The 20122-nt window shown below is 39.2% G+C and overlaps 1 protein-coding gene across 2 annotated transcripts in view; it reads right to left on the bottom strand.

Annotated features, from left to right (window-relative positions):
* IFT74 (intraflagellar transport 74) overlaps positions 1-20122 on the bottom strand; it is a 122962-nt gene that overhangs the window by 84794 nt on the left and 18046 nt on the right. For both annotated transcript variants that reach the window (XM_017869325.1, XM_017869326.1), the window contains 6 exons: positions 15977-16112; positions 13623-13671; positions 9382-9480; positions 9210-9270; positions 6273-6332; positions 4206-4267 (listed from right to left, as the gene is read on the bottom strand). In XM_017869325.1, the coding sequence (XP_017724814.1) occupies positions 4206-4267; positions 6273-6332; positions 9210-9270; positions 9382-9480; positions 13623-13671; positions 15977-16112 (467 nt within the window). The remainder of the gene's footprint in view (positions 1-4205; positions 4268-6272; positions 6333-9209; positions 9271-9381; positions 9481-13622; positions 13672-15976; positions 16113-20122) is intronic.

The raw sequence follows: 20122 nt of genomic DNA, 5'->3' as shown, positions 1-20122 counted from the left end.
CTGCACAGCAAAAGAAACTACCATCAGAGTGAACAGGCAATCTACAGAACGGGAGAAAACTTTTATAATCTACTCATCTGACAAAGGGCTAATATCCAGAATCTACAAAGAACTTAAACAAATTTACAAGAAAAAATCAAACAACCCCATCACAAAGTGGGCAAAGGATATGAGCAGACACTTCTCAAAAGAAGACATTTATGCAGCCAACAGACACATGAAAAAATGCTCATCATCACTCGCCATCAGAGAAATGTAAATCAAAACCACAATGAGATACCATGTCACAATAGCTAGAATGGCGATCATTAAAAAGTCAGAAAACAACAAATGCTGGTGAGGATGTGGAGAAATAGGAACACTTTTACACTGCTGGTGGGACTGCAAACTAGTTCAACCATTGTGGAAGACAGTGTGGCAATTCCTCAAGGATCTAGAACTAGAAATACCATTTAACCCAGCAATCCCATTACTGGGTATACACCCAAAGGAATATAAATCATGTTGCTATAAAGGCACATGCACACATATGTTTGTTGTGGCACTATTCACAATAGCAAAGACTTGGAACCAACCCAAATGCGCATCAATGATAGACTGGATTAAGAAAATGTGGCACATATACACCGGGGAATACTATGCAGCTATAAAAAAGGATGAGTTCATATCCCTTGTAGGGACATGGATGAAGCTGGAAACCATCATTCTGAGCAAACTATCGCAAGGACAGAAAACCAAACACCACATGTTGTCACTCATAGGTGGGAACTGAACAATGAAAACACTTAGACACAGGTTGGGGAATATCACACACTGGGGCCTGTCGTGGAGTGGGTGGAGCAGGGAGGGATAGCATTAGGAGATATATCTAATGTAAATGACGAGTCAGTGGGTGCAGCACACCAACATGGCACATGTATACATATGTAACAAATCTGCACATTGTGCACATGTACCCTAGAACTTAAAAGTATAATTTAAAAAAAGAAAGCAAACTTCATAACAATAATTTTGTTGTTGTTGTTGTTGTTTTTTTTTTTTTTTTTGAGACAGAGTCTTGCTCTGTCACCGAGGCTGGAGTGTAGTGGCGTAATCTCAGCTCACTGCAACCTCCGCCTCCCAGGTTCAAGTGATTCTCATGCCTCAGCCTCCTGAGTAGCTGGGATTACAGGCACCTGCCACCTCACCCAGCTATTTTTTGTATTTTTAGTAGAGACGGGGTTTTGCCATGTTGGCCAGGCTGCTCTTGAACTCCTGACCCCAGGTGATCCACCTGCCTTGGCCTCCCAAAGTGCTGGGATTACAGGCATGAGCCACTGCAGCTGGCCAATTTTTGTTCTTAATTTCAATTTCTGCTTAAAATAGACAGGAGAACCAATTTCATTCAGCCTCAATTACAAATTACAGCTAGAGTTGTAAATGGTTTGGATGCATTTTCAGGACAGATTACCACGTTTGAAGATTTTCCGTAATCAAAAAAACCAAATAGATATAAAAATCTATGACATTCTTAAACTTTTGCTCTTGAAATTATGTTGTTAGATGAAATATCTGTAAAACATGTAAACTTAATTTTAAAACCTGACCTCATATTTTGTAACTTTGAGATAAATGATGAAATAAATGAGAACTTAAATTTTCTAAACTCTTTAAAGCCTTCAGGGGATTATAGCTTATATATTTCTTTTTTTTTTTTTTTTTGAGACAGAGTCTTGCTCTGTCGCCAGGCTGGAGTGCAGTGGCCTGATCTCAGCTCACTGCAACCTCTGCCTCCCGGGTTCAAGCGATTCTCCTGCCTCAGCGTCCCGAGTAGCTGGGACTACAAGCATGTGCCACCACATCCAGCTGATTTCCGTACTTTTGGGAGAGAAGTGGTTTCACCATGTTGGCCAGGATGGTCTTGATCTCCTGACCTCATGATCCACCTGCCTTGGCCTCCCAAAGTGCTGGGATTACAGGTGTGAGCTGCCATACCTGGCCTATAGCTTACATATTTCTTATTCTTTGAAGTAGCTGAGAGTATCTTATATATAGTAAATGACAAATATTTGCTTAATGGATTAAAACCAGGATAACAATAACAACAACAAAAAAGGAGCGTTTTCAAGTAAGAGCTTGGTTACCATGAACAAAATTTTCCCTGTAAAAGGAAAAAGACTGCTAGTGTTTTGAGTTTTTAAGACGTCACTTTACAACAGCATCAAATGATAGACGGTGGCTGGGTACAATGGCTCACGCCTATAATCCCAACACTTGAGGAGGCCAAGGTAGGAGGATTGCTTGAGACCAGGAGTTTGAGACTAGCCTGAGCAACGTAACAAGACCCCATCTCCACAAGAAACAAAAAATTAGCTGGGCATAGTAGCATGCACCTGTAGTCTCAGCTACTTGGAGGGCTGAGGCAAGATGACTTGAACCCAGGAGTTCAAGGCTGCAGTGAGCCATGAGTATGCCACTTCAATTCAGTGTGGGCAACAGAGCAAGACTCTATTAAAAAAAAAAGACAGTGGAAAAGAGAGTCTTTTTTTAATCAATAGAAGAATTACATATATCTTTCAATGTTTTATCAGTATGTTTTAACATCTATTCATCATCAAATATTTACTGTTTTATGCAGAGATAACAAGAGAATGTATTTGGTGTTACTGAATTTTGGTTACTGAATATGGTCATTTGGGTTTATTATTGTCTTTGCTCTCAAAGAGACTAATATTAATAAATATCTGGGAGAGAATGTGCTTGTGTGTGTATTTACACAACATAGCTCATGATCTGTGTTTGTGTTGCCTTAGAATAAACAAATCAAGAATAAAATTTGCGTTGGTTCTAAATTAACTATTCTTCACCAACTTTTTGACCTTAGAACGAACTTAGAACCAACACAAGTTTTATTCTTGAATAATTCAGGATTTTATCTGAGTATGCCTAGTTAACAACCTGTGCATACCCAGCCTAAAATATGGACCCATCCCAAACAACTGACAAAACACATAAAGAAGTTAACTACATCACGTCTATTATTATCTTTGTAGGCATTACTCCTACTGCCACAATCACTTTATTTCCAGCATTAGGTGGTATTTAATCTTTTTTTTTTTTTTTTTTGAGACGGAGTCTTGCCCTGTTGCCCAGGCTGGAGTACAGTGGCGCGATCTCGGCTCATTGCAAGCTCCGCCTCCTGGGGTTCAAGCAATTCTCCTGCCCCGACATCCCAAGTAGCTGAGATTACAGGCGCCTACCACTACGTCCAGCTAATTTTGTATTTTTAGTAGAGATGGGGTTTCACCATATTGGTCAGGCTGGTCTTGAACTCCTGACCTCATGATCCACCTGCCTCAGCCTCCCAAAGTGCTGGGATTACAGGCATGAGCCACCACACCCTGCTGGTATTTAGTCTTTAGTCAGGTTATATATAAAGATACACATATAATCTATATATATGACATAGATTGTTAATATAACTATTAAATATCAATGCTAAAGAAATAATGTAAATAGCTTCCTAATGAACAATGTGTCTTTCACTAGATTGGGGCTGACACACCGCAATTCAGATTAGTTAAAAGCCTAGGTTAAAACTAAAAATAGTAGATATAAAGATGTTCTTATCCATCATAAGTTTTCAGCTCCTAGCAGCATAAATCCTATTTATGTAAGTTATTTAGTAATATTCTTTATACAGAATTTAGCTATTTAATGGTATATGAAGATAACAGATGCATAAGCAACAAAATTTGTGTTGTAAATTTTTTTTTTTTTTTTTTTTTTTTTTGAGGGCAGAGTCTCACTCGCGCCGGGGGGCTGGATGGGGCCAGTGGCCAGATCTCAGCTCAGCTGCAAGGCTCCGCCTCCGGGGGTTTACCCATTCTCCTCCTCAGCCTCCGGAGCCCGAGTAACTGGGACTACAGGCGCCCGCCACTTCGCCCGGCTAGTTTTTTTTTGTGTTTTTAGTAGAGACGGGGTTTCACCGTGTTAGCCAGGATGGTCTCGATCTCCTGACCTCGTGATCCGCCCGTCTCGGCCTCCCAAAGTGCTGGGATTACAGGCTTGAGCCACCGCGCCCGGCCGTGTGTTGTAAATATTTTTAAATGAAAAAGGCAACAGGGAAATTGTTAGGAAAATTTACAAGAAAATAACTGAATCACAATTTAAACTACCTAATAAAGCTCACTTATGAATCTGATTTTTGAATTAGCTATACTTACGCTTGTCTTTCAGTAAATATGACATCCATACTTTGTGTTTCTCGATCATTTTGAGCTTTAAGCTGAATAAACAGTTAACACATAAGTTAGTAATAAATACATACTAAACCAAATTTTTTCTTTATAGGTTATTTTGGTTACAAACTAAATGAGAAATTATCATAATCATCCCAGTGCCACATACAAAGTTTAAGAAAAAAAAAATACAGTTATTGTCTCATTTAACAAACAATACCAGATTTTTTAAAAGTCTTAAGAAGCATTGTAATCTCATACCAAAAATATTCATTGTACTTCAGTGATCTGTCAAATTCAACGTGAATTCAATTTATGTAAACAGCATTTAAAGAATGTATTGAATGTTCAATAAATATTTGATTAGTAATATGTTAAATTTAGAACCACCACAAGTTTTATTCCTGAACCATTCAGGATTTGAGTATAGCTAATTAACTACCTGTGCATATCCAGCCTAGAAAATGGATTCCCCATCCCAAACAACCAACAAAACACATAAGGTTTTTACTTTTTACAACTGGCATTGAAATTTTTTTTGTTTTGTTTTGTTTTTGAGATGGAATCTTGCTCTGTCACCCAAGCTGGAGTGCAATGGCATGACCTCAGTGCACTACAACCTCCAACTCCCAGGTTCAAGTGGGTCTCCTGCCTCAGCCTCCTGAGTAGCTGGGATTACAGGTGCGCGTCACCACACCCGGCTAATTTTTGTATTTTTAGTAGAGACGAGGTTTCACTATGTTGGCCAGGCTGGTCTCGAACTCCAGACCCAGTGATCCTCCTGCCTCCACCTCCCAAAGTGCTGGGATTACAGGCATGAGCCACCACACCCAGCTGAAATACAATTCTTAGAGAATTCTCCTGTGTTCTAAAGGTAAAAGTAACTAAATTATCATAGTTTTAGAACCCCAAATTTAGAAGAGTCATTTTATAAATCCTATGTCTTCATAGAATAGTCTTTACTCACGTAAATAAATTATAAATCATATAAATCATAAATTCTATGTTATTTTCATCCAAATCTTATAATCAAAATAAGCTAGCTATCAACATATTTTATTATTTTCTACCAAATAATCTAAGAACATTGAACACAAATTTGTTTTTGTTTATTTTAGATTCAGGGGTACATGTGCAGATTTGTTACATGGATATATTGTATAATGGTAAGGTTTGGGCTTCTAGTGAACCCATCACCCAAATAATGAACACTGTACCAGCTAGGTAATTTTTCCACCCTTATTGCCCTCCTACCATCCCCCTTTTTGAAGTCCCCAGTGATATGTCCATGTTAAATACAAATTCTCATTTACCAATCAAAAATTAATATTATGTCTGGAGTCATATCTACTCACTTTTCTCCACTGGTGACAAAAACTATGTAAAGTTATCGTTTGTCACACTATTAATCAACATTTGTGCATAAACCAAGCCAGAAATATTGTAAACTAATACATATAAGGAAATGCAGATGGCACTCCCTAACTAATGTTGCATGTGACACCAGTTCAAACATAGTAGACAGTCACTAAACATCCACTTAGGGGCCGAGCGTGTTGTCTCATGCCTGTAATCCCAGCAATTTGGGAGGCCAAGGCGGGTGGATCACGAGGTCAGGAGATGGAGACCATCCTGGCTAACACGGTGAAACTCTATCTCTACTAAAAACACCAAAATTAGCCGGGCGTGGTGGCAGGCGCCTGTAGTCCCAGCTACTTGGGAGGCTGAGGCAGGAGAATGGCGTGAACCTGGGAAGCAGAGCTTACAGTGAGCCAAGATCGTGCCACTGCACTCCAGCCTGGGCGACAGACTGAGACTCTGTCTCAAGAAAAAAAAAAAAAAATCCACTTAGGAAAGCCAACCAACAGGAAGAAAATTTAAAAGAGCAACTAAGGGAGCTCAATGAATACATAATAGTGGTATTTACAATTAGAGTAACATTCATCTCTATAGCACTTAAGGTTTTATCAAACTTTTTCTAGATATAAATGTTTTGCTTTGTAGGATATGACTTACACAGATCAATTTGCTTACATTTATAAATTTTCTTACCATATTGTAATCATTCATTACTTCTTCCATTTCAGTGTTGGTATTAAGTTTATCTACCAACTAAAACAAAATACAAACAAACAAACACCATTCTGTTAGTCTTTAAACATGTTTTCTATAATTAATAACATAGGTATTCAGTCTTACAAACAATGAGCAGTAACTTAAGTATTAATAATTTTAAATGTGTTCTGTTTTAAGATAAAAACAAATATTGAGCTAAGTAAGCATGTATTATGTACCTTGCCAATAAACAAACTACATTTTTAACATGGATAAATGAGCAGTAATAAACTACTCTTCCTGCAAATTATACCTTGTAGACCCCTTTGCCTCCTCTGAAAAGATGGCTGAGCTTATAAATAAGGGTCTGGAAAAGACAAAAGTTTTGGAAAGATCTATCACTCTTCCCCTGCCAATGCCCCCAAGGAGAGAGGAGTGTTAGCAGATTTTCAAATTTACACTAGCAAAAATGTAAAAAGATGTTCTTTATCATCTAATAATTTTAAAAATCAACAGGGCTTGCACAGATAGAATAGTAGTAAGCCTACTTCAAAAAATTAGGCAAAGATATCAGTTGCCAACATAGGGTATTTACCTAGTGTCAAACACTATTCCATATATATTAACTCACTTAATTTTTACAGTTACTCTGTGAAGTAGATATGATTGTACACATTTTACAGAAAACAAAATTAGGAAGTGATACAGCCAGAATGTGAACAGAAGGTCTACTAAAAACAAACTATTTGGGTATAATGTATATCACATTTTTCACTTATAAATGCTAATAAGACCTAACATTTATTGAGTGCTAACTATATGTCAGATACCCAGATAACTGCTCTGTATCAGATATTAGCTCATTAAATCTATAAATAGCATATTTTACATGCTAGTATTTCTATATGAATATGCATAATTTGTTCCAGCATAACTAAAACTCCCTTTCATCTAATGTCATTTCATACCTTATAAAAACTATTTTTCTCGGCCCGGCATGGTGGCTCACGCCTGTAATCCCAGCACTTTGGGAGGCCGAGGTGGGCAGATCACGAGGTCAGCAGTTTGAGACCAGCCTGGCCAACACGGTGAAACCCCATCTCTACTAAAAATACAAAAATTAGCCAGGTGCCTATAATCCCAGCTACTCGGGAGCGTGCCTATAATCCCAGCTACTTGGGAGGCTGAGGTAGGAGAACCACTTGAACCCAGGAGGCGGAGGTTACAGTGAACCGAGATCACGCCACTGCACTCCAGCCTGAGCAACAGACCGAGACTCCATCTCAAAAAAAAGAAAAAAACAACAAAAGAAAAGCAACTATTTTTCTCATATTTAAAACAGAACATCATTTACTAAAGAAAATCCCACTGAATAATGGGCTCTACAAAATGTCTGTGATGAATTGTACAGTCCAGCAAATTTAAGAATTACAAGAGGGCTGGGTTCAATGGCTCATGCTTATAATCCCAGCACTTTGGGAAGCTGAAGCAGGAGGATCACTTGAGCCCAGCAGTTCGAGATCATCCTGAGCAACATAGCAAGACCCCATCTCTCCAAAAAATATAAAAATTAGCCAGGCATGGTGGCATGCACCTATAGTCCCAGCTACTTGGGAGGCTGATGCAGGAAGATCACTTGTGCCCAGGAGTTCAAGGCTACAGTAAACTACAATCATGCTACTGCACTTCAGCCAGGGCAACAGAGCAAGACTCTATCTCTAAAAAAATTAAAAAATAAAAATAGTCCAGGTACAATGACTTAAGCCCGTAATCCCAACACTCTGGGAGACCAAGGCAGGCAGACCACTTGAGCCCAGGAGTTTGAGACGAGTATGGGCAATATGGCCAAACACTCATCTCAACAAAAAATACAAAAAAATTAGCCTGGTGTGTTGGCATGTGCCTGCAGTCCCAGATGTTTGGGAGGCTGAGGTGGGAGAATCAATTGAGCTCAGAAAGTCTAGGCTGCAGCGAGCCATGATTGAGCCACTGCATTCCAGCTCAGGTGACAAAGCAAGACTGTCTCCAAAAAAAAGCCCAAAAAACAAAACAAAACAAAAAACAAACAAACAAAACCCATCACCACCACTAATAATAACAAAAAAAGACAAAAATAAAAAGTTATACTATAATCAGCAAAATTTTTTGATAAGCACAAGATAACAATATCAAGTAGGTATATCATAACTTATCCTAACCATTATGATAGAATGTTTATTTCTTGTAACACTATTTCTTAATAAGAGTAGTGAGATAAAATTTGTCTTTTCATTAAATCCAGACACCACTGCTGCTAAAGCAACTAAAAAGTTAGAAAAAAGAAAATGCTGACACTAGAAATTTTCATGGGGCCAATATCACCCAAGGATTGAGCAGTTATCAGTACTGCCAGAGGGACTGTTTCTTTTGAAAGTCCACAGGTAGAAGCATCTTTGGTAGAACTACATTTATGTTATATACTCTATTTTGACAGAATGTACACAATATTTCAAGTAAAACATAGAGATGGTGGCAATTTGTATGTTAAATAATTAAATTTAAAAATTTTCAAGATGACAACACTCAATAAAAGTTTAACTTTTCAGCTTTTTGAGGAATTGCCACACTGCTTTCACAGTGGCTGAATTAATTTACACTCTCACCAACAGTTTATAAGCGTTCCCTTTTCTCTGCAACTTCATCAGCATGTGTTATTTTTGACTTTTTAGTCATAGCCATTCTGATTGGCGTGAGACGGTATCTCATTACTCTTTTGATTTGCATTTCCCTAATGATCAGTGATGATGAGCTTCTTTTCATATGCTTGTTGGCTGTATGTTTGTCTTCTTTCGAAAAGTATCTGTGCATGCCCTTTGCCTACTAATGTATTTTTAAAGCAGTAGTAAAAACTAACGAAAATATTAACAGTAAATTCTCTTAGAAAAGAAAAAATACCATGTTGTAGTCTGCTAGTTGTCCTTGAAACTCTTTTATTTCAACAGCTAAAGTCTCAGCCCTGCAAGCATAAAATAAATATTCATAAATATATACATAAGAAAATGAACAGCTACAAATTTAGTATTATAAGTACAAAACACTGAATGAATACTGCATACTTATTACTCACCTCTTTTCATACGACAAATATACTGAATTCTCTTGATTGTACATTTCTATTTCCTTCTGAAGTTTATTAACTTCTGTTGTAAGTTCACTTATTTTACTTCTATTAGAGAAGAAATAAAAAGGTCGGCAATACTTTCAATCCAGAAAACTCTAGTTAAGCAAAATTTAAACTTTTCAGTAATATGTAACAATAATATAAATAGTTTTGTGAAATTCACTAAAAGAATACAAAAAGTTTAGGTGGCTTATTTCATTAAGAATGAGGTATATCCCAACTGGGTGCAGTGGCTCACGCCTGTAATCCCAGCACTTTGGGAGGCCAAGGTAGGCGGCTCACTTGAGGTCAGGAGTTCGAGATAAGCCTGGCCAACATGGTGAAACCCCATCTCTACTCAAAATACAAAATTTAGCTGGGTGTGGTGGCACATGCCTGTAGTCTCAGCTACTAGGGAGGCTGAGGCAGGAGAATAGCTTAAACCTGGGAGGTGGAGACTGCAGTGAGCCCAGATCGTGCCACTGCACTCCAGCCTAGGAGACAGAGCAAGACTCTGTCTCAAAAAAAAAAAAAAAAAAAAAAAAAAAAAAAAAAAAAAAAAAAAAAAAGAATGAGGTATATCCCATCCTATTCTACTCAACTGATGAGAAACTGACATAGATTCATTAAGAAAGATGAAACAGAACCAGAATGAAAGCCTGGTCAAACTAGTACATGCCATAGGCAGATGTAGGTGCTTAACTGTCATCATCACAGCTGCTGCTACCCTCTAGAGCACAGTTTATCAACGGTAGCACTAATGACATTCTGGGTCGGTGATTAGTACTTCGTGTTGAGAGCTATCTTGTACACTGTAGGACGTTTACCAGCATCCTGGATCTGAATATCAGTAGCACTTCCTCCAACCTCATTTGTGACAATCAGAAATATGTATAGAAATTGCCAAATGTTCCCTGGGGGCAAAATCACCACCAGTTGAGAACCACTGCTCTACAGCCAATTACACAAATAGCTAGAACTATTATTTGATGTGGAAGTACAAATCCTGGGGGAGAAAGGCAATGCAATCATTAGGAATAACTATATTTCCTTTCCTTCTTTTGATTAAAAAGTGGCTGAATATCAGAGATACTAAACAACTGATGGCCTTACTATCTTTCTTACTTCTCTTAGCTTTGAGAACAGATGGGGAAAAACCATACTTTTCTTTATTGCCTTCTAGGAGTTTGAGACTCAAAAGGATCCAGGTAACTGAGAAATAAAAGAAAATAGGGCTTTCAGAGCATGATGGGAGGGTGGATTAAACAAAAGAGAAATAAAAGAGAAAGAAGATACAAATAATATGCCAAGAAGAAAATAAGGTAAAACAGGAAGATGGAGATAGGACAGTAGAACAAGTAAACGGAAAAATAGTAAGATTAAGAAAAAGTCATTGATTTAGAGATGGATCCCCAGAGACATACCCAGAGATATATAACAAAAGTTTATGAGGCCAAGTGCGGCGGCTCACACCTGTAATCCCAGAACTTTGAAAGGTGTAGGTGGCCAGGCACGGGTGTGGTGGCGGGTGCCTGTAGTTCCAGCTACTTGGGAGCCTGAGGCAGGAGAATGAGCCAAGATCGTGCCACTGTACTCCAGCCTGGGCGACAGAGCGAGACTCCATCTCAAAAAAAAAAAGCAAGGCATAGGCAGGTGGATTACCCGAGGTCAGGAGTTCAAGACTAGCCTGGCCAAAATGGTGAAACCCCCATCTCTACTAAAAATACAAAAATTAGGCCAGGTGCAGTGCTCATGCCTGTAATCCCAGCACTCTGGGCAGCTGAGGTGGCCGGATCACCTGAGGCTGGGAGTTCGAGACCAGCCTGACCAACATGGAGAAACCCCATCTCTACTAAAAATACAAAATTAGCTGGGCATGGTGGTGCATGCCTGTAATGCCAGCTACTCGGGAGGCTGAGGCAGGAGAATCACTTAAACCCGGGAGGCAGAGGTTGCGGTGACCAGAGATCATGCCATTGCACTCCAGCCTGGGCAACAGGAGCAAAACTCTGTCTCAAAAAAAAAAAAAATTAGCCAAGTGTAGTGGCAGGCACCTGGAATCCCAGCTACTCGCAGATTACAGGCACGAGGCTGAGGCAGGACAATCACTTGAATCCAGGGGGCAGAAGTTGCAGTGAGGTGAGATCCCATCATTGCACTCCAGCCTAGTGACAAAAGCAAAACTCCATCTCAAAAAAAAAAAAAAAAAAAAAGCTTATGAATTAATTAAAATTAGGCCACATTCGTAGCAACTGACCAAATATATACTTATGTAAGACTCTGCACTGATTAATGTAACATAAATAAGTATACACATTTTTCCTTTCTTATTAGATGTAGTTGGTAACATTTTAATGATATGAGTAACACATTTCAGATTAATTACTGACAAAAACATAAAAGATTATTCTTGGCCAGGTGCGGTGGCTCATGCCTATAATTTCAGCTCTTTGGGAGGCCAAGGCAGGTGGATCACCTGAGGTCAGGAGTTCAAGACCAGCCTGGCCAATATGGTGAAACCCCATCTCTACTAAAAAATACAAAAGTTAGCCAGGCATGGTGGTGCATGCCTGTAGTCTCAGCTACTCAGGAGGCTAAAGCAGGAGAACAGCTTAAACCTGGAAGGCAGAGGTTGCAGTGAGCTGAGATCACACCACTGCACTCCAGTCTGGGTGACAGAGTGAGACTCTGTCTCAAAAAAAAAAGAAAAAGAAAAAAAAATTACTCTTGGATATCATCAGATGAAAAAAGTGAACTTCAAAAATGCTACAAGGGGTCAGGCACAGTGGCTCATGCCCGTAATCCCAGCACTTTAGAAGGACGAGATGGGCAGATCATTTGAGGTCAGGAGTCTGAGACCAGCCTGGCTGACATGGTGAAACGCCACCTCTACTAAAAACACACACAAAAAATTAGGTGGGTGTGGTGGCACACGCCTGTAATCGCAGCTACTCGGGAAGCTGAGGCAGGAGAATTGCTTAAACCCAGAAGACAGAGATTGCAGTGAGCCAAGATCACGCCACTGCACTCCAGTCTGAGTCACAGAGCAAGACTCTGTCTCAAAAAAATAAAAAATAAAAAATACTATGAGGCCAGGTGTGGTGGTAGCTCATGCCTATAATCCCAGCACTTTGGGAAGCCAAGGCAGGAGGATCACTTGAACCCAGCAGTTCAAGGTTGCAGTGAGCTGTGATCATGCCACTGCACTCCAGCCTGGGCAAGAGAGTGGGGCTCTGTCTCTAAAATATAAACAAAATAAAATAAGTATGCTATGGTTTGAATGTTTGTGTCTCTCTGAAATCCATATCAAACTTTAATCTCGGCCGGGCGCGGTGGCTCAAGCCTGTAATCCCAGCACTTTGGGAGGCCGAGACGGGCGGATCACGAGGTCAGGAGATCGAGACCCTCCTGGCTAACACGGTGAAACCTCGTCTCTACTAAAAAATTTAAAAACTAGCCAGGCGAGGTGGCGGGCGCCTGTAGCCCCAGCTACTCGGGAGGCTGAGGCAGGAGAATGGCTTAAACCCGGGAGGCGGAGCTTGCAGTGAGCTGAGATCCGGCCACTGCACTCCAGCCTGGGCGACAGAGCGAGACTCTGTCTCAAAAAAAAAAAAAAAAAAAAAAAAACCTTTAATCTCTAATGCAATAGTATTAAGAGGTAGGGACTTCAGGAAGTTGAAATCAGGCCATGACAGCTCTGCCCTCATGGATGGGATCAGTGCCTTACAAAAGGGTTGAAGGAAACTAGCTAGGTATCTTTTGCCCTTCCACTCTTCTGCCATGAGGACACCTTGATGGCACCATCTTTGAGAAACAGATGCTCACCAAACATTGAAGCTGCTGGTACCTTGCTCTTGGACTTCCACGTCTCCAAAACAGTAAGAAATAAATTCCTGTAAGTTACCCAATCTCAGGTATTTTATTATAGCAGCACAAACAAACTGAGAGAAAATATAGCTCATGTACACATGCAAATTCATAAAATTATAAATCTCAGGCTAATTATACTATCATATTTATTTTACAGCCTAGCCAAATTAACCAGAAATTGTTAGAATACCAAATAATTATTAGAAATCAATAGACACCTAATAATCCTAATAAGTGCCATAGCTAAAACTTCATATTAAAGTTATATACTCTATTTTGACAGAAGGTACACAATATTTCGAGTAAAACATATGGATGAAAAGACATGTTTAACATACCTAAGAAGCCCAAGATAATAAGATTTGTCTAAAATTTGCCTCTGGGGACCTAAAAAAAATGTTTTAAGTGTTAGTGTTCAGTTTGAAATGCCACCAAAATAGCAAATCCAAGCACAATCAGAATTATACTCCACAGTTCTCAAGATAGTCTTCATGAATGCCCCAATGAATCAAGAAGAATCACTGAATCTGAAAAGAGAATTAATATCTTAGAATCATGACATAAAAGAAGCTTCAATTAAAACTACGAAGATGGGACTAGAGGTGGGGCTGTTAAGACAGTAGACTCTACAGAACAGGCCAATGGAATGAAAATTGAGTCTAAGGGAATCTAGAACAGAGCTGTCCAAAGTAACTTTCTGCAGTGACAGAAATATTCTAAATTAAAACTGTCCAATAAAGTGGACAGCGTGACTACAGAGCACTTAAAATTTGGCTGGTGCTACTGGGGAACTAATTTAAATTTCTGACTACTGGCTGTCATACTGGACATTGCAGACATTCCTCAGTATGAGAAAGTGACTATTATTTTTTTATCATTTGTCTCAGAGACTTTTTTAGAAATGGGCTTACATTTCAGTAGAACTAAGAAAGTATTCTTGGTTAAATGTCTCAAACCTGGTAAGAGATGAAGTACCCTGCAAAGCATGAGAGGTAAAACCAGGTGTATTAACTATAAGGTCTATGCTGAGAAGTAAAAGTAATATCTTATTATACTGGGAAATGGGGCACTAGAGGAGGTAAGAATGAAAGTCACAGTAGATAGTTGTGTGGAGTGGTAATGTTCCGAATTCTCTCATAAAAGGCTTTGAAGTATACTGGTAGAAACTAACAATCCTAAATTATATTGGTTCTGTTCTGAAGGATAAATTAATACAGAAATAAACATTTGATAAATTTACTATAGAATTTTAATATGTTTCTACCCTTGATGTTCTAAAATAATATTAAACATATAAATATTTTGTGCATCCACTTTCAAAAGGCTAAATGACTACGTAATTTTAAATATTTTTTCATGGTACTGATAATCATTAAGCAAACATTTCTAAATAATTCATTTTTAATATTTAGTAATTTAAATGTTATTAGAATGTAGATGAAAACACTTAAGTCTCTTGGAAGGGATGATATACTATATTATAGAAAGTAGCATGTATGATATGTTATAATTAATTTTGTACTAGCAACATATCTTCATTCCTGACAAATCATCTGTCAAAAATGTAGAAAACAAACTCTGGGCCGGGCACGGTGGCTCAAGCCTGTAATCCCAGCACTTTGGGAGGCCGAGACGGGTGGATCACAAGGTCAGGAGATCAAGACCATCCTGGCTAACACGGTGAAACCCCGCCTCTACTAAAAAATACAAAATCTAGCCGGGCGAGGTGGCAGACGCCTGTAGTCCCAGCTACTCGGGAGGCTGAGGCAGGAGAATGGCGTAAACCCAGGAGGCGGAGCTTGCAGTGAGCTGAGATCCGGCCACTGCGCTCCAGCCTGTCCAGCCTGGGCGACAGAGCGAGACTCCGTCTCAAAAAAAAACAAAACAAACAAACAAACAAACAAAAACAACAACAACAAAAAACAAAAAAAACAAACAAACAAACAAAAAAAAGAAAACAAACTCTGAAACAGCTCACCACAGGCTACTGACCACTGCCTATGATAAAAAGAAAAAAAAATAAGGAGTTTACCATACTTTGGTTTATATATACCACAGTTCTAAATTTGAAACTATAATATATAATGTATTATTATGCTTCTCTAAATACATATGCAGAAGCATAATGAGAGATTTAATATAAATCTATGTGTTAGTATCATTTCCTTAAATAAGTATTAGAACAGATACTAATTATCAGAAAAAAAATTTCTTGATCTACTTCTCATAAATAAACAAGTATTTTAAGTGTCATTCTAATACAGAAACTATCCAAACTATTTCAGAGTATTTTATAGTACTAAAAATCTAATTTTCAATCTTGAACGAGTTTTCTCTAAGATTATTTCAAAGTTCTTCAAGTTGTACTACAGCTCCATGTCAGAAAAATGAAGACTGAAATAGCTCATATCTGTATATAGCTTTCTAATTCAAACTGTATTTTCATATTCATTCTGTTGTTTAACCCTCACAATTTTGTGATTCAAAGAATAACAATTATATGCCATAATTCTGACTACATGCCATAATTACATGTAATAATTCTTACATGCTATAATCCTGATTTAATAAAATGGTACTGTAATACTTATTGTTCAAAATTACTCAACTTTTACAATTTTTTAATTGGTCACAATTATTTATTTCTTACAAAACACAGGCCCAAGTGAGATACTTATCTTAAAATAGGTACCTTTCATCCCAGTTTTCATTCCAGTCAAACCTTGTTGTGTTACAGGGCGATCGGCAACTTTGATTTGAGAAGACAGAACTCCACCAGTCCCTATGGGACCACCACGAGAACCTGGTCTTGCTGTCCCAGGTGGCATCTAAATGACAAACAAGATTTCATTTTTAGTAAACTGGAGAAAACACTGTACTCGTAAAACTGCAAAGACAATTTTTTTAAAACCAAAATTCTACTTGATTTGTAAAATTTCCTTATTTTTTAAATGTCTGAATTATTAAATACTGTTGTTCAATTTATTAACATATTTCTTCAACATTTAACATTCTATGACTATTTAAAAATACATTTCATGAAAATTTTAAATTCTGTATGTAGACATTATTTATAATACCTCAAAACTGGAAAGGAGCTAAATGTCCACAGTAGAATATGGTTAAATAAGTTGCAGTATATAAAAAGGGCAGTTTAAGTTGGGTGCGGTGGCTCACGCCTGTAATCCCAGCACTTTGCGAGGCCAAGGCAGGTGGATCACATGAGGTCAGGAGTTCAAAACCAGCCTGGCCAACATGGCAAAACCTCATCGCTACTAAAAATACAAAAGTTATCCAGGTATGGTGGCACACGTCTGTAATCCCAGCTACTTGAGAGGCTGAGCCATGAGAATCGCTTGAATCTGGGAGGTCAAGGCTGCAGTGAGCCGAGATCATGCCACTGTACTCTAGCTTGGGCAACAGAGTGAGACTCAGTCTCAAAATAAGTAAATAAAATAAAAATTAAAAGGCAGTTCACAAGATAGTATTTATAACTCCATTTTTGTTTGTTTTACAGACAAGGGCTCACTATGTTACTCAGCCTGGTCTTGAACTACTGGCCTAAAGAGAGCCTTCTGCTTCAGCTCTCCAAGTAGCTGGGATTACAGTTGTGAGTCACTGTGCCTAGTTCACAACTCTACTTTTTTAAAACAAAAAAAAAGGCTGGAAGTTTGGGCATGGTGGCATGTACCAAGAGTCTCAGCCACCTGGTAGTCCGAGATGAGAGGACTGTTTAAAACCCAGGAGTTCGAGGCCAGCCTGAAGAACACAAAGAGATCGTCTTTTAAAAAAAATAAAGAATAGAGATAAAAATAAAAAAATTTAAAAACTATATGAAAAAATAGTAATGATGGTGATCTATAATTATATTGTAGTTGATTTTTATTTTCTCCTTTATATAATTTGGCATTTTCAGCCTTATTACAATGAGTATATACTACCTCTAAAAATCAGGAAAAAATAAGAAAACTTTAATCTTGTAAAAACAAATGGATATAAATCCATCCTAAGATGACTATGTAAGTACTAAAGGGCTTACATTATTAAACAAGCATTCATATTATTACTCAACGTGATTCTCTACTTCAGGTATGAAAAATCCAACATAACATTATATGACCTCAGGAAAGGCCAAAAGACTCCCTTTATGTCAGTTCATATAATACATACAGGCATGAGAAGATATAAAAGACATGAGATATGGCAAGGTTTCTCTCCAAACAGCCTGCTCAGCTACTTATTCTCTAATTCCAAGTACCTCCTGCCTTTCTTCTCCTTTTTCCTTCTTTCTGATTTTACTACATGCCCAGGCATGCCACAATCCCAGCTCACATTCCTTTCCTTATTTGGGAAAAGACTGGCTCTCTAGTCCTCTGTAGACGACCCCTTCCTCCTCTCCCCTCTCCCATCACGCACCCACCTTATCTAAGAAAGTTAAAATGTTTAGCCAATCGGGTCTAGTTTAGATTGTGCAGTCCGACCCAGCCAATGGGGAAAGGACACGGGGGCAGCAGTACCATTAGGAATAAAAGCTTCTACTCTCCTTTCTTCAGTGTGCTCTCGTGGCAACCAGCCCCACGAGAAGCACCCTACTGCGCAGAAGTATATTTGCTTTGCTGAGAAATCCTTTGTTTGAGTGCTTGTCTTTCTTTACGACTCCAAATTTTATTTCTAACAATTCTGGGGGCTTGTCTGGGATTCCCATTCTCCTTCAAGAAGGCGTCTTTAGTCACCCCACCCAGGAGAAGACGTGTCCTACCATCCCGTTGCAGTGGCCTCAGGGACAGGAGATTGAGATCCACCCATTCTGATGAACAAATCCAAGCTCTCAGCAACGGGAAAGGAGAGGCTTACAACAGCGTGGCAACCAAGTAACTCCGTGCACAGACCAACGTGAAAAACGTGAAAAACGGTGCAACAGCAACAAAGTATTTCCTTGGTGGTCAGAGTATCTTGGAGGTTAAAAGTGTGTGTAGATGATGTTAACACTACTGCTGTGTGGATTGAGTGGGTCCTATCTGCAGTTCCGTGGTCACCTCATATGGCTTAGGGCGGATCCTGCCATTTCCTAAGAGGAAAAACGCCAGAGTAGATAAAGCGAAAGAAGGGTGCAAGGAGCCTCCAACAGGTGGGGCTAAAGGATAGGCACGAAATTTCTAATACTAGGGATTGAGCCTTAACAATGCCTCTGGAAATCGACAGGCAAGAAAATCTCTAATATGAGGGACTGAGCCTCAGAGCCTCAGTGAACTTCTGAAAGGAGGGAAGGCGAGAAATCGCTAGTAGGAGAGGTTGAGCACCCCCAACAGAAGCTCCGGGGAAGGGCCTATTTGAGTTAGACACCATCCCAAACCTCTGAGATGGGAAATGTTTCAAGTAAGAAAGGAAAAATAAAGAGCCAAGCGAGTGATGAATTGCCTCCTGATAGTCCCTTGGGACTTATATTAAACTATTGGAAAGGTAATGAAAGAACTAAACGTAAAAGAAAGCAGCAAATGATAAAATATTGTTGTTTTATTTGGACTCGAGGGCCCATCCTCAAACCCTCAGTTTTCAGGCCAAAATTTGGTTCCAGTGAAGAGTGGATTTGTCAGCTCTTAATTGAACATGTTAATGACAAAAGCCCTGTCTCCCAAAAGGAAACAGACTATGCTCTTTGTTGGAGGCAAGAACCTGTCCTCCTCTACCCTTTAAAAAACAGAGGTAATAAGCCAGAAACCAACTCCTCTAACAGAGAAAGAGTCCCTGTTCCTAAACAACCCACACCCACCAACACATGGGATCCGCTGGATCATCTTCCTCCGCTCAGTGCCCCTGACTCTCTCCCTCAGGCAGCTGCTGCTGCCTCAGGTCCCATTCCAGATCCTTCCCCTGCTCATGTTATTCCTCCTCCTTATAACCCTAACTCTTGGGAATTATCATCCCATGAGCCTGTCCCCTTCCAGCCTATTAAGTACCCCTCCCTGAAAGGACTTCAACGTGAGAGAGAACAATGTAAATTTCTAAATTTAATTTCCCATTTCCCTCCACACCTAAGGAGTCAGCCCTGACTCTCTTCCCCTTAAAAGAGGTGCCACAAGGAGGGGGAGCCATTGGATTTGTAAATATTCCCTTGACCAGTTCAGAGGTGCGAAGTTTGAAAAAAGAGCTTCAGTTGCTGCTGGGTGACCTTTATGGGGTGGCTGATCAAGTTGATCAATGCTTAGGACCTCAGTTACATACCTGGGTCAAGTTAATGTCCATCCGAGGCATCCTCTTTTTGGAGGAGAAAAGAAGCGTAACTGTAGGGCTGCTATGGCAATTTGGAAATGTGAACACTCTCCTGGTCAGAATGTCCCTAATGCGGACCAAAAATTTCCCACCCAAGACCTCAGGTGGGACAATAATAATGCAGCTCACCAGGAAAACATGCAAGATCTAGGGAAATGACAATAAAAGGAATTGGGGAATCAATACCCCGAACTCAAAACCTCTCTAAAGCATTTGATATACAACAAGAAAAAAAAGATGAAGGGCCTATAAAATTCTTAGACAGGCTAAAGGAGCAAATGAAACAGTATACAGGCCTAAATTTGGAAGATCCCCTCGGGCAGGGAATGTTTAAGCTCCATTTTCTCACCAAGAATTGACGAGATATTTCAAAAAAGTTACAAAAATTAGAAAATTGGGAAGACTGACCGCTAAGTAAACTTCTTAGGAAAGCTCAAAAAGTGTATGCGAGGAGAGACAAAAAAAAAACAAAAACAAAGAGCAAAACTTATGCTATCCACCTTTCAACAGGTGGCTCCAAACCTATACACTTCTAAACAAGGCTTCCAGGGGGCCAAGAACTATAAAA

This window comes from Rhinopithecus bieti, unplaced genomic scaffold, assembly GCF_001698545.2.
Source record: "Rhinopithecus bieti isolate Rb0 unplaced genomic scaffold, ASM169854v2 scaffold_2572, whole genome shotgun sequence".
Lineage (NCBI taxonomy): Eukaryota > Metazoa > Chordata > Mammalia > Primates > Cercopithecidae > Rhinopithecus > Rhinopithecus bieti.
Note: the sequence above shows the minus strand (reverse complement) of the source record. Positions and strands in the feature narration are given on the sequence as shown.